Source organism: Cavia porcellus, unplaced genomic scaffold (assembly GCF_034190915.1).
Source record: "Cavia porcellus strain 051 isolate PalLab524CR breed Dunkin Hartley unplaced genomic scaffold, mCavPor4.1 scaffold_3, whole genome shotgun sequence".
Lineage (NCBI taxonomy): Eukaryota > Metazoa > Chordata > Mammalia > Rodentia > Caviidae > Cavia > Cavia porcellus.
This window is the reverse complement of record NW_026947486.1, coordinates 105769686-105788280: the sequence shown is the minus strand read 5'-3', so window position 1 is coordinate 105788280 and position 18595 is coordinate 105769686. Positions and strand designations below refer to the sequence as shown.

The window sequence follows — 18595 nt, the reverse complement described above, 5'->3', positions numbered from 1 at the left end:
ATTTAGGTCTTTGGGACCTGAAAATCTCTTGCTGAAAGGAGCTACGCTAAAAAATACCAAGAAGATATATGGTAAAGAGTTTTTAAGATATAAGAAATGTGTTTTCTAAAGCCTGTAAATAATCAGCATATTTAAAAGTGAATGTGGCAGTTATTGCCATTTACTTTAAGTTATATTTAGGTGTTGAGAATTTATAAGATGGTAAACTAACAAAAATATGACATACTTTATGGAGTTAAATATACTATAAACAGTGTATGAACTGGCGAGTAGAATATAGGACTTAGAATTCTCACACAGGCTTAAGAATTCATAGATGCAATTGGGCAGGGAATTAGTTGAAACATTCTGTTACAACCTAGTTTTTTTTTACATTCTGTTATTCTTTAGGAGTTGCTGTTTACACTGGGATGGAAACAAAAATGGCTTTGAACTACCAAGGAAAATCTCAGAAACGTTCTGCTGTTGAAAAGTTAGTGTCTACCATGATTTCTTTAGTTACTGTTATTGAAATTGTTACTTCCTCAGTAATTCCAATTAATAACTATAGCAAAATATACCAATTATAATAACAGCCACCATTTTGAGCACTCATTTATGTACCAGAATCTGTCCAAAGTGATTTTAATGTCTTATTTAATTTATTACTCTGGAAAACTCTATGTGAAGTAATTTGTGTTAGCCTTTCTACTTTGTAGACTGAAAAATAGTCTCCTATGACAGAGTAATTTACTTGAGCTATTCATATCATTTTGTTATTGTAGTTAATGAATTGGGGGGCTCTAGTTGCTATATGCAAGATGACTCTGCAATATTTGCTAGGATAATAGCCTCCTAGCAAATACTGAAGTGGTACCCAGTAGACTTCCAGGGTGGGTTCCACAGGCAGGACCCTCTGTCCTGGACAAGGATATCCATGATATCAGTGGTACCTTCTGCAGAGCTCTGTGCTGAGAAGGAGTATATGCTAAGTTTGTGGATTTCGTATTTGCTGTTCTGCCTTCAGTCCCAAACATTTAGGAATCAGGGACTTAGAGGCAAGCTTCTTCCATAAAGATTGAGTAGGTAGTAGTGTATGTGTGTGTACATTTCCTTTCATTTTACAACAACCTCATTAAAGGTGTATTAAAGCTACCTGCTCATTGCATGTTGGGGAACATTGATCCAAAAATAGCAATTATGGCTGCTTTTCTGTTTTGTCACTTGACAGTGAATGTGCAGATATGGTAATAGGTACCTAGCTAATGTTTTTTTTGCTATTGTTGCACATCATACATGGAAAAGAAGCTTAGATAACTGAGTAATTTATATTTAGTTGATGTCATAAGTAATTAGAAGATTGCAAACACAATACTGTCTTCTTTTGCAGATCCATTAATGCCTTCTTGATTGTATATTTATTTATCTTACTGACCAAAGCAGCAGTATGCACTACTCTAAAGTATATTTGGCAAAGTACTCCATACAATGATGAGCCTTGGTATAACCAAAAGACTCAGAAAGAACGGGAGACATTTAAGGTAATTTATTTTTCACTGCAAATTTAACTCTAAAACTTTGTGAGCAAGCCACCCTTTATTGAAACACTGCTCAGAGTAATGATACCTTGGTTGGATTCTGTGCTATCTTTTTGGTTTTATGATGGCCCCAAGACACTAAATATTTAGATATTTAAATTTTACTTTGAGCATTTATGTTTATGTTTAGCTCTTCAGTTGAAACTTTGAAGCAATTTCACAAGAAGTTCTGGAATTTTAATATAATTTGAATTTGTGAGATACCATGTTAGTAGCTTAATGGGTACTTTTATGTGTATTCTGGTCTCTCTTTCAGACCTGGGGGTAGAAGGAGCAAAACCTATAAGGATGTGAAAAAAATGTTAAGAGAGACACTATATACACAAAAGAATGATAGTAAAATTCAGAATATCCTTCAGTGTTCTCACATACTGTGACAATTTTGACTACAGTGTTATAGTGTCATTGGGGATTATCTTTATAGCAAGAACAATACTTTCAGACAAAGCTAACCATTTCTTTATGTTATGTTTGTGTGACAGAGATGCACATCTAAATAGCATGAACTATCTTTTTCATTTTAGGTTTTGAAAATGTTCACCGACTTCCTATCATTTATGGTTCTGTTCAACTTCATCATTCCTGTTTCCATGTATGTCACAGTGGAAATGCAGAAATTCTTAGGCTCCTTCTTCATCTCGTGGGATAAGGACTTTTATGATGAAGAAATTAATGAGGGTGCCTTGGTTAACACATCAGACCTTAATGAAGAACTTGGTCAGGTTAGAATACATTTTTGCTTAAAATAAGTAAAAATACCTTCCTTTGCAATGTGGATTACCTGTATATGTCACTGTTTCATGTGTAAAAATGTTACTCAGAAAATTCTTTATGCTGGCCTGAGATAAAGGTAAGCAATATTTTCAGAGGTGTATGTCAGTTCTTTTGATGGCATTTTTGAGAAAAAGTGCAATTTTTATATTTGAATGTTACAAAAATTCACTTTAAAATTCATCCGCTAGTGTTAGATTATATTATTGCTTTGAAACAGGAAACATGTAGTCTTCATTATTATTTATAATTATTTGTGAATAGAATACAGGGTAATAGATGTAACTATTTTGTAAATGCATGTAGTTCCATAAACAGAAATGACTATATTGTCCAGTTGACATTTCCTTGGTAAATTTCTGATCAGATGGAATATAGAATCACCAGCAGAATTGTTTATTCCAGAATAGAACTTGAAGTGAAAGGAAAATGTGATGACATGCCCTCCTCACAATGCTTTTTGCTTAATGTACCAATATAACCAAGACTGACCTCATTTCTAACCCAGGTGCATTTATTTTCTAATGTAATGCAGTCTAACTGTAATTCCAAGTGATGATTCCTTAGGTGCTTTTCTCATTAGTATTTAGAACGTTTTTCCCTTTATCTGAATTTATCATGTGTCATGTAATGTTCTTCACAGGCTGAGGGAATTTTTTGGCTTGTGATTAATTCTCATTATGTTTTGCATATAAAGGCTATGGAAATGTCATTTCTGTGGCTGGAAATGTAAAATCAGTTAATAGAATTGTGTGGCTACAAGAGAGCTCTCCATTTGTTCTAAATAGTGTTGATGTGCATCTACCTCTCAAAATTTGGTTTCCCTGAGTTTTGCCTTCTTGATTTCCATGCTTTCTATTTCTGCTCTTAACAGTCCTCCCTTGCACCAAAGAATGCCCTTGCCAGGTACGGTTGAAAGGGTGAAAGGAATCTCCTAATACCGTTGTGTTGGGGCCTGTCTTCAACACATAAGTATTTCTGATCTTGGAATCTGCATGCCACATAGATACTGAGGGACTAAGAACAGGACAAAAATGTATCAACCAATGTTTTTTTTTTTTTTTTTTTTTTTTTTTTTTTTTTTTCCTGAGATATTGTTTCCAGAAAATTCTGTTGTTGATGACTTGAGTTGCCATTGTGGACGCCGGCCTTTTTAAACCCCTGAATTCTCATCTATCTCAGTAGAATTATTATAGTTTCAACAGAAAGCATCAGTCTGCAGCCTTCTGCCTGAAACGTATTTTTCAGTTGTGTTAAGTCACTTCCGATGAAGCCTTTTCCCTGATAGCGAAATTAGTGGCTTACGCTAAATATGCCTGTTGTAGATTCAGTGCCTACTTATGTGGATTAACGTACCCAAGAGAGAACATAACTAGCTGGGCATATCCTCACCTACTACTTCAAATAGTGTTAGCCATCTTTCCATAGGTTATACTTAATGCTGTCCTGAGGCAGAGAGGATGTCCAGGCCTCATTCCCTGTGAGGGGACCCATACTTACCTCATTCCTTCAGATCCCTACTTCAGCAGACCCCGTATTACCTATGGAAATGCAGACCTGCTCTTATTGTGTGTGCTGTATTAAGACTAGAGAAAGTAAAGTAGAGCTTTGAGTCATGATCTGGTAAACTTGATCAGTGAAGGGAAACTACAGTTTTTGTTTTGCTACCACTTTCTTCCTCTACTAAATTCTCCATTTTGGGATACAATTGACATTTGGTCAAATCGCTAAGTTAATAGTAGACCACCACCTCAATTAATGTGGTATCTAAACAGCTTGTTATCATTCTCAGCTTGTATTTTTAGAAAATACCTGAATGAAAATGCAAAGAAGTCTTGAAATAGTTTTTTTTTTTTTTTTTTTTTAAATACCACTTAGCACTTAAATGTCTGGGTACACACAAAATTAAGTGTAAAAAGTTCCTTCTTTGATGAGTCATAATTAAAGACCTATAGATCTTTTTATGATGCTAAAGGAATTAACAGTTTATTCCTATCAATGCCGTGGCAAACATTTGCTTAACCTCTTTAAAGCAAGATCCGTTGGTATTTTTTAAAAAAAGGTAAATTTAGGACAGTGATTCAAAAAGGAGAAAATAAAAGGAAGTAGACTGGTCAGTTGAGAAAATAATGAGGTCTTTTCTCATCAGACACCAATCTTTTACATAACTGAATGATTTCAAGCCATCCTTAAAATAATGTTGGCCTCTCTCATATTCCCTCCCAGGATCGTAGTTACACCTCACTGTGTGATTTTTATCATCTAAGTATATACAGTACTCTGATTTACATATTCAGCTTCAACTGTCTATCTGGGATAGTGCTAGATACTGAGGTACTATTTTTGTTTTTGCTTTTTTGACACAGAGTCTCGCTATATGTTCAGGCTGGCCTTGAATTTACTTTGTAGCCCAGGCTGGCCTGGAACTCATAGATCCTCCTATGTCAGCCTCTTGAGGGCTGGGATTTCAGGCATGCACCGTCACAACTGGCTGGGGTTACTCTTGTAAACAAGAAGCCATCAAACTTTTCATCATTTACTTCGGGAAACATATCAAACTAACTATACGATTGTGATCATAATCAATCAGGAAAATTGGGGAATGTGAGACAGTGGAGAGTCCAGTGCTGCACTACTTCAAGGCAAACCAACAGCAATAACAATCACATCTGTATAGCATCTTTTAGTTTTAGAACATACTTATTATTGAGCTTTATTGTTTAGTTTTTATAGTCTTGTACAACAGGTATTATAATTTAATACTTAACTTGATGATGAGATTTCCCCAAAGCACAAAGTTAGTATAACAGGAACTACAAAACAAAACTTTAAAAGTTAGATTTTTTTTTCCCCTAGAGACAAGTAGCTTCTTCAGATTTCTTCAGGTTTAGGACATAAAGGGCTCCTTCTACCTGTCCAGCCCAGATGAATGGACAGAATATGCAGATGCTGGCACTGGGAGGAGAAGTCTAGTTTCATTCCCTTTCACAGCGCAGGGGGATGTCCGGTCTAGGAAGAGCTAACACAAGCCTGAATACGTCTACTGTGCCATTGTGTTCCCTTTGCACCATTCTTTGCTGTCAGATGCCAACATACCTATACTGTACAAGGTGAGATGGTGATTTGAGGCAAATGGGTCCCTGCGTTCCTTGGAGCTAGCCTTGAGTAAGTCGTTTTTCCCTTTTTACAAAAATAAATGGTCTCCTTTATATTTGGTCACTGGCAAGCAAATGAACCTGAACATATGGACCTAAGTGGCCAATAACATTAGTAGGTGACAGACCCAAGACTTCAGCCCAAATATTCCAATAGTTAAACCATATGAAAAAAATTTTTAATCAGTTTTGACCTATGAAGTAGACTATTTCATGTGATCAACTGATATTTCAGAGCTCTTTCTGCCCTCTAAATGTTTTTTCCTTCACTGTTCTCCAATGACTTAAAACAACTCACTTACCAGAAGATGTGCTGGAGCGGGCTTCCGTATACCCAGTCAAAAATTCTCCAGTGGACACCACTGGGTATCCTCTAATTTCATTTAATTTTGACACTTATCTACCTCGATAGAGCATCAGTTCCCATACAGATTGAAGGCTGAAGTCCCAGAATACTGGCCCTCTCCTTCATATGTCAAGTTCAGTTTATTCATAAGCACAAGGAATAAACTAGGGTTCCATGATCCCTGCCTTGGATTCCATTAATTTGCTAGAGTAGCTCCCAAAATTCAAGGAAACATACTTATGCTCTCTGACTTACTATAAAGGATGTAGTTGACCATCCAAGTAGAAGGCATGTATAGGGCAAGGTCTGTGGGCAGGGTTGCAGAGCTTCCATGTCCTCTCCTGGAGTGTCACTTTCCAGGAATCGCAACATGATCAGCTGGCTAGAAACTCTCTGAAGATATCTTTGTGAGTATTTAGGGAAGCTTCATTACTTAGGCATGATCAATTAAATCATTTGGCAGTGACAGTCAATTTAACCTTCACCCCTTCTGCCCTCCCACTAGAGACTGTAGGGTAAGACTGAAAACTCCTAACTTCCTGATCTTCCCAGTGACCTGCCCCTAGCCAGAAGTTACATAGAATTGGGGAATTTGAGGCATTGGAGAGAAGCCAATGCTGCACTCTTTTGGACAAGTCAATGGCAATAAAAAATCAACATCCGTAGAGCATCTTTTAGTTTCAGAATGTATTTATTATTGGATTAACATTCAAAAGATACTTTCTCTAGAGAGATTCCAAGGGTTTTAGGATCATGTCAAAGAAATAGGAATAAAAATCAGATTTGTATTTCACAATATCATAGTCTACCCCATCTTCAAACACTGATGATCCAAAGGATGCACAGCTCAAAAGATGTTGTGCATTCAAAGAATTCCATTCAGTCACTGGTGATTATTGTTAGTCCATTTCATTGAAAATGTTTCTGGGTGCAGTCACTGAGGTTTGTAGGCTTCTGTTCTAGTCTTCTCAGGTTGTAAAAGATTTAGAAAAATGTACTGCTCCATCTTTTCAGATATCTAATATAATTAAGCTTGCTGGGAGTCCTTTTTGAGGTATTAACATGATTCTGAGTTCTCCTTATTATGTTCTCACCCACCTACTTATTCTTGTATCCTCAACTATGATTTCTCCTTTTTATTTGTAACTAAACCTGTTCATACTTGGAATGGTCATTAGGTTTAGGCCACTGTGGTTGTCTATACTGAAAGAAACAGTAGTCCAGCATGAACCTCCCCCTCAGTCCACTGCCATCCTGATCGTGTAAGACTAAATAGAGAAGTAGTGAGCTGTTTGTACCTTCAGCCCATATAGTTGTATTCACTGTCCAGTTTGCCAGATGGAGGAAATTCCCTCCTATCCCCACAGGTCCTTAGAAATTCTAACTGAGAATTTAAAAGAAGTTACTGCTGGATGTATAGCTCTTTGGTAGAATACTTAGCTAGTATGTCTGTCTCCGAGTTCCAACGCGCCCCCCCCCCCATGAGATGGTGATTCAGAGCCTACACTTCTGAAGCTGGTTAGGTAACCCCAGCTATCAGTTGGCTTATTAGCGTAGAAAAGGCCATGCTATCACACCAGGTCTTTTAGGAGCTAGGTTCAAGAAATGAATTTCATAATATCACTCATTTTAGGCTTTTGATCCGTAGAATGATTAGTTTGTACTTGCTAATACACAGGAGCCTTAGTCAGGAAGCACAAGCCTTTCCTTAAAGAGGAAGAGGGAGCTTGCAAGGCACAATCAAGCAAGATCTTTTGCTTTTCTCTCTCTCTCCTTTAAGTATGAGACTACTTTTTAATATGGATCGCAGCTAGCCCTCATCTCCCCTTTTTGTGAATATATGGCACATACCGGGGCAGTGGTTCTGTGAGACCAACAGCCTCAGCATCACCTGGGGATTTACAAATACGAGTTATCTAGCCCCTGAGACCTGCTGAATTTGTGGAGGGATAGTGTGCAGCATTCTCACTTTTAGCAGACCCTCCAAAGGCTTGTGATAATGCTACCATTTTAGTCTTACTGTATTCACGTGTAGTTCACTTATACCTGTGAGATTTGTAGGTTTGTAGGTTTGTAGACCCATATTCCTCAAATGTACATGAAGGTGCAGAAATTAGACTTTGTATTGTGAAACTACTACTTTTGGCACTGAAGAAAGAGACTCTGAATGGGCTAATTGTCATCCAAGTGCAGGATGTGAAATAACCTAGGGTGACCTTCAGGGCTTAAGGAAAGTTAATCACTTTGATCAGGAAAAACTTCCCCAAAGAATTCCATTTTGACTGGAAAATCTAAATGGTACATGAGTAATACTAGCTGGATTAATTTAAAGAAAGAATTGAAACTTGGCTGGCTAGCAGGAAAAAGGGAAGATTGGAATGCTATATTTGTGCCAGTGCTGCTACTGTGAAAAGCTTTGAAAAATAATTAGAAAGCAACTACTGGTGGAGTTCATCTCTTTCTCCCTTACATAATAAAAACCTTAATCTTGTGCTTATGCTTGTTCCTGTCAGCCCATAATTTTAACTACTTAAACGTAAATTGCCAAAAAAGAGAATAAAATTGTGGGTTTCCAAAAGCCAGATGTTATAAATAGAAGAGATAAAAACTGAGATAAAATGGAAATGCTTAAAATGGTCTCTTTGAAAGGAAACTGTTTGATTGCTTATTTTCCATTATTTATGAAAATATGCTCATATGTTATACTTTAAACTAGCATTATAAACTTGTTTTCAATTTGAAACTTTTTTGAAGAGTATCTAACATAGGTATAGTATATGAAAAGAAATTTTAGTTATATTTTTGATCACTATTGACTTATTATGTCTTCTAATTAGATAATTTATCATTTATATTTCCTCTCCCTATATGTATTCTGTAGTTCTTATGTTCATAATATAATGTAATTAATTTTACTTTGATCTATTTTTATAGAAAATTGAGCTTTTCGTGAGTGGGGAAGAACTTTTATCAGTTTTGTTTGATTTTCTTATATGCCAGTCATTTAAATTCCAAGTAAACTTTTTTCGTGTGTGTGTGTGTGTGTGTGTGTGTGTGTGTGTGTGTGTGTGTATAAAGTAAGTGTTCAGTCTGCTCTTATTTCCTCCTTGGAAAACTGACTTTAATATATACCTTGTATATGTTAAAACATACTAAAGAGTTAAATGGTATACTTCTTACTTTGCTGTAGTAGTCATAGTTACCTTTCCTGTTAGTCTTCTACATTTGATTAAGTCTACTTTAAGCACATAGCACTATTTCAGTATATTTAAAAATACTTGCACATTTGCCTCTATGATTGTCTGAAATTTGACAAATAATCTTAGAAGAAATGATTTTCTATGAATATGACAATAGTGCTGCCATACAGCCAACTAAAAATTAATCACGCTGAAGAAATGTGCTTTTTTTGTGTTTTTGTTTCAGGTGGATTATGTATTTACAGATAAGACTGGAACACTCACTGAAAATAGCATGGAATTCATTGAATGCTGCATAGATGGGCACAAATACAGAAGTGAAACTCAGGAAGTTGATGGATTGTCACAGACTGATGGACCTTTAACGTTTTTTGACAAAGCAGATAAGGTGACATTTCTACATTATTATTTTACCTGAAAAGGCAGTCATGTGTTACACCTACATAACCATTTGTTCTTTGAACTTCACTTTTTTAGCTTCACTGTTTTCATTTCTCTCTCTTCCTCCTTTTCTCCCCGTCTGCCTTTTGTTTTCCTTTCTTCCTTCCTTTCTTTTTTGTGGTACTGAAGATTGACCCCAGGGCCTTCACACTGACCTACATCTTTAGCCCTTTTTTAATTTTTGGAGATGAGATCTTGTTAAATTGCCTGGACTGGGCTATAAATTGAGATCCTCCTGCTGCAGCTTCGCAAGTGGTGAGATTATAGGCTGATACCAACACCATTCCTGACTCACTCTCCCGTTTTTTACTAATACCTCTGGAATTCTCTTTACAAGTAAAGAGGATATGGAAAGTGGGATTTGAGTAAAATGTTTGCTTGCCTGTCTGTGTGATCATAATGTTTTCTAAAATATAAGCTCCTCCAAGAATGCCCCTTTGAATCATTGAAATTCCCAGAGTGTCTAGGCATTAAATGAACCAAAGTGTCCCTGCACTGGAGCTGTTGCTGGGTTGTGAACTAGATATCAAATAAACTCATTTAGGTCCATGAAGAAGTCACTGCCTTGGTTTGGAATGCCAGTGTAATAACTTGAATCAGTTAACATGTCCTCAAGGGATGCTATCTAAGAACCAGAAATTCTTTTAGACACTAGGAGGATGTATAGCTTATTTGGAGGAATTTATCGATTTCTTTGACTCAGCTTGCTAGAGGTTATAACAGTCTCTCATATTAATATCTTTTCTATATTCACTGGACCTACTGCCTACTGATCAAGTAAATGTAATATGGACATTCTTCTGTTGCTGTTCCACAGAATCGAGAAGAGCTATTTCTGCGTGCCTTGTGTTTATGCCATACTGTAGAAACTAAAACAAATGATGCTGTTGATGGAGCTACAGAGCCAGCTGAATTAACCTATGTCTCCTCCTCTCCAGATGAAATAGCTTTGGTAAAAGGAGCAAAAAAGTAAGCACTTCTCGTGAGAAAGTAAAATTACAGAACAAGAGTTATCTCGGTTCTTCATTTGTTTCAATAACTTTCTCATATACTGCTTCTATTATTTAGTAAAAAGCCCAACTGCTTTAACTAAAAGTTTATGGGAAATTGCCACACCTAACCAATTAAATCCAAAAAGATTATTGGTGCATAGATACAATATTTATTATTATGTATCCATGCCAGCCACGTCCAGATTTTTATATTTTGCACATCACATATTAATGGCCACTTTTTGTGCAACATATGTATTTCTGATGTGTTCTCACCAATTGTGATGTCATTTGATAACTGAGTCATGTTTTATCCATGATGCCCAAATGATTAAGTGGCCATAAGGTCATTCAGTGTGTTAGCTGCAGCATTGAAATTGTAAATTGTCTCTCTCTCTTGGTTAGAATAATTGTGCCTGGGCATTGACTTTCTCTGGGTTAGATCATATGAAAAGAAGAGAAATGAATTAAGATGCATGAGTAGTCTCATTGTAAGGGACAATTAATCGTTCTTTAGATCTAAATCATTCTTTTAATCTAGTTCTTTAGATCATAAAGATCTTTCTTATTGTTTTTGATAGGTTTGGGTTCACATTTTTAGGAAATCGGAATGGACTTATGAGAGTAGAGAACCAAAGAAAAGAAGTAGAAGAGTAAGTAGCTATGTGTTTGGTGTTTGCTGCTGCCTAACCTAGTCAACGTTAAATGGATTTGGGAAGGGCCGCAGAGGAAACTGATGAACCTGCAAATATAGAACTCAGGTTTCCCAAGTCAGAATTTTGTATAAATGGAGTAGAAGCCATTTTAGTTCTCTGACACATGCTGTGAGAAAAATCAGGGAAGATGCAGGAACCATTCTGTAGTCCAGAGCCCAAGCACTCAGTCTGGGATTTCAGGCCCAACCAATAATGGCATCTTTGGTATTCATCAGAACCTCTTTGGCTTGTTATTAGATACCAAGATGTGGGCCCAAATCATGTACCCTGATAAAAAGTATCTGGAGATTTTCTCTTCTGCTAAAAAACCCCAAAGAGGAAAGAACTCTGGCTTAATGGTAGATTTTAAACAAGCTCTGCGATTAATTTGAATTCATTTGTCTGACTTGAAATGAAATTCTTATCTGACTGCCATTCTGGCCTGTGGGATCCCATGAGATCCATCTCTGAAACCTACAGTACATTTGAAGGCACTTTGAAAATACTATATTACTCCAGGATATGGCTTTGTGGGATAGCACTTTGTTCTCCACTACTACGTAGTCAGTCATTACTGTCTTAAGTAATACAGTGAGAGGATATAAATACCCTTTAACAAACACTGTTTGTCTGATAGCAGCTTCTAAGGGCAGAGACACTCCAAAGAAAAGGGAAAATTAGTTAGATGCCCAGCCAGCTATCTTCTCCCGAAAAGGACAACTTTCTGTTCATTTAAAATACTTAAATATCTTAAGATGTTTCTATTGTGTTTTGTTTTACTCACCATTGTCCAGGTGTTTTACTTTATTTCTTTATCTTCTCTTAAAGGTATGAACTTCTTCACACTTTAAACTTTGATGCCGTTCGCCGACGGATGAGTGTAATTGTGAAGACTCCAGGAGGTTTACATCTTACAAATTTGCCTTTTTTCTTTTTTTCCATTTGTAGTCTTATATGTGGATCAGCTATTTCAGGAAACAGAAATATTTCATGTGGTAATATAGGAATATCTAGTCTTAGAAAGCAGTAGTGTTTATACATGACTTCACATACTTATTTAGGAACATAAGTTTAGCTTGCCAAACTGTCAGTGGCAGAACCCCTGATATAACACTAAATGTATTTTCTTGGAAATGAAACTCTGCTCTAGCTATACAGGTAGGAACTAAAAGGGTGGCTTTTGTGTGGTTCAGGATACTCATCTTTTTATTGGTCAAGTGTGAGTATTTCCTAGGTATATAAACCATAAGCATTGTTGGTTACCACCAACAAAATTACAGTATGGTAATTAACTGAGACGGCAGGTCAGTGTAGTTGGGTAGTCTGGGATTACAAGTACCAGAAGCCTAGAGTATAGAGTTGCTGCTATATCTGCTGCTTTACATTCTATGGAATTAGGTAAGGTGGAGATTACTGAGCCAGGCTTTTGGGAAAGGGAATTTTGGTTTTATTCCAGAGCTTAGAACTCTTTGACAGAGTAAAGCTTACCTTTTGCAGAGGAATCAGTAGCATCATTCTAGGCTCCCCTATGTCTTTGGGAGGATACATGGTGGTTTGCTTTCTGTTCAGATTCTGAAAGACCCATGGACTAGTGCTCTTGCTTCATTCATTGGCTCACAGTTGAATATGTGTATGTGCACACATGCACATCTGTGGCCTAGGAAGTTTGATTTCAAAATATCCTTGATTTCTTTCCCAATAATTAAGTTTTTAGTATTAAATCTATTCCATATTCTTTAATGTAGGAGTGGGAAGATGCAGACAAAATCTTGGAAAAACGTTTACTTTATTCAAACTTTGTAGCGTGACTGCAAAGTAGTGAAATTGATTTATGACCATGGAATTTAAGACTTTTGAAGACACTGCATATTCTCAAGAAAATAAAGAAAAACATACAACAGTACACTGCTCTTATGTGTGCCTATTTCATATGTGACCTCTTTTAGATGATGACATGTCCAGGGAAATGGTCTACAAATAGTTCACTGACCTTAGAACTATATTTTCAATTTGTTGAACTCAGCTTTTTGCCTTATAAGGGTAGGGTCTTTTAGTACAATTCCCCCGCAAAAACAACCAAAACAGTGTTTTGAAAGCTAAGTTGTTATACTTTACTTAAAATGTTTCCAACCCGTTTGAATTTGGTTTGGTTGTTACTATCTGTACCCACACTGTGTGCTCCCTAGGCCATAACTGACTAGACTTGCAGAGAGAATTCTGCTGCACCTCTTTGACACAAGCCCAGTCCTTGTGAATCACTGGGATAGTGTACAGATGCATGTTGTAAATCCCGCTGTAGCCTTATTGATGTTTCTGTAATGATCAGAAGAGGTGTTCTCCAGCCAGACTAAAATTGTAGATGTCTCATTTCACTTGGGTAAGCATTGCAAGGCAGACTAGGAATGCACAGCAGCTGCATGGCAGAAGCTACCTGAACAGTTATTTCTTATTAAAATTCCAGTGACAGTCTTCCAATTCTAAGCAAACTACTTCGATTCTTTGTTTTAGGAGACATACTTCTCTTTTGTAAAGGAGCAGATTCGGCAGTTTTTCCCAGAGTGCATAACCATGAAATTGAGTTAACAAAGGCCCATGTGGAACGTAATGCAATGGTGAGCCTTTGTCCTTCCCTTCACTAAGTAAAAGGTGAAATCGCGGGGCTGCCCATGTTTATGGAATTGTGATACAAATGGATGTTTACGTGAATTTTAGTTTATAGTTAAGGTCTTCTTTTTATTTGAAGATTCATCATTTTAATGTAAAACATCTTGTGGCCATGTTCTGGTCAGGATATAAAGATTTTTCAAGAATCTTTGATTAAAGTGTTATTATTTTGTTATTTTGAACCCAATTGAATGTTGCATTTTTCATTAGTCTGTTTACTTTTATAAATCGTATCAGAATTACGCTTGTACATGTAGGTAGAGCCTATGTAAGGTATGTGGTTTTTTTCAGCTGTGATGGAATAACTGGATCTTTTGCTGTGCTTCTAGGATGGATATCGGACACTATGTGTAGCCTTCAAAGAAATTGCTCCAGATGATTATGAAAGAATTGACAGACAGCTCATAGAAGCAAAAATGGCCTTACAAGACAGAGAAGAAAAACTGGAAAAAGTTTTTGATGATATCGAGACCAATATGAATTTAATTGGAGCCACTTCAGTGGAAGACAAGTAACTGGAAAATAACTCTTGTTATTTTAATGACCAGTCATTTAGGGTGGGATCTATGCCATTTTAATTATTTATTAACAGTTGTCTAGGTTAGCTCTGTTGTTTAAATGTGTGCCTGAAGATTTATTTTAACAGTTATAAAACTGTGGGAATGATTTTTATGTTAAATATCAGTTATCACTAAGGTCTAAGGTCTCTTGAATGTTTACTAAGCCATCCATTTATTTATGCATTTATTTATGAAATCTTACCATCTGTAGGGAAAGATACTGAGACCATCATTTGAGTCAGTGCTTGGAAGAATGGGTAAGATTTTGACAGAGATGAGCAAAAAGGAAATAAAGGATAGAGTGAACAGTAGCAGAAAAGCTTATTATAACCTAGTTTTAACAGATCAAACTATATTTTTGGACTCTTTAAAATAATATGCTTTAAACATACAGGATGAGCTCTGCTAGACATAAGTGTAGAACTCAGGCATTGATCTGCTTAAAAGATAAATTTTTGATTCTTATTGCTTTAGGAATTTTCTAAATATATCCAGGCCAGGCATGATGGCACATGTCTATAATTCCAGTACTCTGGAAGGCTGAGGCAGGAGGATACCAAGTTCAAGCCCAGCCTAGCAGTTTAGTGACTTATCAAGGAATATTACTCAGTGCAGAGACCCTGGATGCTGTCCCCGTGTCTCAGTCACTTCAATGTTGTTGAGGCATAATGCCAGACACGTACAACTTCAAAGAAAGGCTTATTTGGCTCAGTTCCCAGGGGGTTCAGACCAAATTTGGCTGGATTCAAGACACAAAGTTGTGGCCAAAGGGAACAGCAAAGAAAGCTACTCATAGCCTGTGTTAGCCAAGAAATAGAGAGCGGGGAGAAAAAGAAGAAAATGTACCTTTCCAGGGCATGCCCTTAGGCACCCACCTCCAACCAAGCAGCTCCTCCTAATAGTACATTTAGCTGCTGAACTCTTTACTGGATTAATCCACTGATGCATGTACCACCGCCAAACACATGACACTTTTGGGGGACATTTTAGATCTGAACACTTAATACCCCAGTACAAAAAAAAAAAATAATAAATGAACCCAGATGTGGCAGCTTGGGAGGCTGAAGCAGAAGGATCCCAAAGTTCGAGGGCAGCCTTTTGAAAAAAGGACTAAGGACATAACTCAATAGTAGAAAATATGTCTAGCATGTGCAAGGCCATCAGTTCAGTCTGTAGTACTTAAGGACATAGGGAAGGGAGAAAAACACCAATTAAATTATGAGGCTTAACCAAATAAAAGTTACAAATATATATTCAACCACATTAAAATGTATAGTACTCAAATTCCAATGAGATTTATTTAAATTTCATTGTTAATCAAGAGTGAAGAGGGATGGAAAAAAAAACTATAGCCATTAAATTGTAGGATGTAACCCAACAAAAATTATAACGTATATTTAGTCACATTGAAAAGTCCTAAAATTCTATGCAAATTATTCAGTTCAGTCTCATTATTATTCTGTGGCCAACAGAAGCCAAGGAAAGTACAGTATCTTTCTGATCTTGAATTTCAGAGTTATACTTACTCATTCAGGATGACTGATTTTTCTGTTCTTACAAGTTCCTCCAAAATAGGGGATTCAGTAACTTCCCTCCATATCAGAGTATATTCGTTTGGCCCCTTGCATTTTGAACTGTGTTAAGCATTTGTGTGGTGAGATGTGAAATATAATGAAATATGCTAAAGTGACAGTGAATTAAAACATTTGTTGAGTTTCTTAATATTTTAGCTTAGAGTGATGATTTTCAGTTTTGCTATTGGATACCAGTTACCTCAAGAGATATCATGTCATGTACTTTTCTGAACATTAGTGTTTGAAATTCATTTTAATAAGTAAAACTGTGCCAAAGATAGCACTGTCAGAAGTAAAAGAAAACCAAATGTGATAAGGTGTCAGGACTCTAGCATTGCTGTGAATTGTAAAAATACTCTTTTTAACAAGCCTTCTTGCAGGAATTGTGTCAGAAATTTTAGAGGATAACAAGATTTCCTGTGTTTCTAGGCTACAAGATCAAGCTGCAGAAACTATTGAAGCTCTACATGCAGCTGGCCTAAAAGTCTGGGTGCTTACTGGGGACAAGATGGAGACAGCAAAATCTACTTGCTATGCCTGTCGTCTTTTCCAAACCAGCACTGAACTCTTGGAACTCACCACAAAGACCATTGAAGAAAGTGAAAGGAAAGAAGATCGATTACATGAATTGTTGATAGAATATCGTAAGAAGTTGCTGCATGAATTTCCTAAAAGTGCTAGAAGCCTTAAAAAGTAAGAAAGTACACCAATTCTTATATTTAGATGTTGGTACAAATATAAATAACTGCTTATGGAGAAGGTTTCATTTTCTGTGGTTTATCATTCTCTGTTTGTAGGTATTTTATAAGTTAAAACCTTTCCTTGAGGACTTGATTAACTGCCCATTCTGAAATTATTTGGCACTTTCTGCCTCTTTTTTTAAATTAAAAGTAAGTTATTTTCAAGATTTAGAAAAATAGCTCAACTTTTAAAATTAATTTCTTTTAACTGATAGAATAAAAATGTTATATATATTAATGTGGTAATGTGATACATGTATATATTACATGTTTAAATCATAGTAAACGTACCTGTATTCTCAAACATTTCTCATTTCTTTATGGTTAAAAAAGGGCAAACTTTCAGAATCCCTTTTTAAGCTTTTTGAAATACACAATACATTATTGTCATCATACCGTGCCATACAACACCAGAATTTCTTTATCCTAACTGTAACTTTGCACCTATGATAAACTCTTTCCCTCCCTTTTCCCACCTACTCTGCTAGCCACTATTTTACTCTCACCTTTTGATAAATGAATGTTTTGAGGTTGTACTTATGAGTACGATCATGGTATACGGCTCTTTCTGTGCCTGACTTACACTTAAAATAACACAAGTTCTATCCATGTTGTAGCAAATGACAGGGTTCTGTTCTTTTTTATGGCTGAATACTAACCCATGGTGCATATCTACCATGTTTTCTTTATGTATTCATGAGTTGATGGACACTTAAATTGTTTCCAATGCTTGGCTGTTACGAATAGTGCTACAAGGAACATGGGAGTGCTGATGAGATATAGGAGTGTCTCATCAACGTATTGATTTCATTTTCCTTCAGATGATAAGTGGGACAGCTGGATCATAGTATAGTACTGCTTTTAATTTTTGAGAACCTTAAAAATAACTGAATTTCTAAATGTTTTGGCTCTCAGATATAATAAAATCAATCTCAGTAACACTTTCTGTTATTTTGAAGCCCCAGAGCTACTTCCAGTTATAGTCTTATGTATCAGAACTCAAAAAGAAGCCAGATACCTATTAATATGATTGCTTTGGTTTGCTTTAAACTACCTACATAGGAAAAACTGAGAATATCTTAAGAGTCTCGAGGAATGCTGCTGATTGACAATAATTTAGCACAAATAGATGTGTCTCTATACTTCCTTTGAACAAGCCCCACCCTTGTCTAAATTAGGACTGGGCATGGTGGCACACAGGACTATAATCTCAGCACTCCAGTACTCGGGAGACTGAGGCAGGTGGAATGATATGAGTTCTTGGCCAGCTACATAAGTGAGTTCAAGGCCAGTGTGGACTACATAGTGAGACCCTGCCTCAAAACAAAGCAAAAAGAAAAACTTTCATCTAAATCAGTTCCCTGAATTTACCGGGGCCATGAGTAAATTGAATTCTTTTTCTGGAATGTCACTAGATATGTCTGCACTAACTGCAGAAACCCCGTATATACTTTTTCTATTTTTCTTCATACCTTATGTTCTAAGAACAATGTTAAGTCCTTTGTATGATGATTCTTACTTAATTTCATGAACAACCCAATTAGGCAATCTTATCATTTTCCTTTTGCAGATAGGAAAACTGAAGCTCAGCAAGTTGAAGTGATCATATAGCTAAGAAGGGATTGAGCACGTCTGTGCAATTGTACAATGTATCCATGCTTTTAATAGCTGTGAGGATCTCTGACCTTTTCCCAAATGCTCAAGCTTAAAAATGAATAGTCTGGCACAGCGACACAGCACCTGCCTGGAAAGCACAAGGTCCTGAGTTTGATTCCCAGTACAAAAAAAGGGAATAGGTCACATTCATGAGTTCTGGCCAATTGTAAAACAGATGTTGTTCTTCTGATACTTGGGTATTAGAATAAACATGCTTTTGTTAA

At 36.4% G+C, this 18595-nt stretch overlaps 1 protein-coding gene across 8 annotated transcripts in view; it reads left to right on the top strand.

The window, feature by feature from the left end:
* Positions 1-18595, top strand: part of Atp11c (ATPase phospholipid transporting 11C) — a 179743-nt gene that overhangs the window by 113806 nt on the left and 47342 nt on the right. For all 8 annotated transcript variants that reach the window (XM_063246475.1, XM_063246480.1, XM_063246477.1 and 5 more), the window contains 11 exons: positions 7-71; positions 391-472; positions 1370-1520; positions 2102-2299; positions 9276-9437; positions 10308-10459; positions 11064-11135; positions 12006-12079; positions 13686-13789; positions 14171-14352; positions 16405-16668. In XM_063246475.1, coding sequence (XP_063102545.1) covers positions 7-71; positions 391-472; positions 1370-1520; positions 2102-2299; positions 9276-9437; positions 10308-10459; positions 11064-11135; positions 12006-12079; positions 13686-13789; positions 14171-14352; positions 16405-16668 — 1506 coding nt within the window. The remainder of the gene's footprint in view (positions 1-6; positions 72-390; positions 473-1369; positions 1521-2101; positions 2300-9275; positions 9438-10307; positions 10460-11063; positions 11136-12005; positions 12080-13685; positions 13790-14170; positions 14353-16404; positions 16669-18595) is intronic.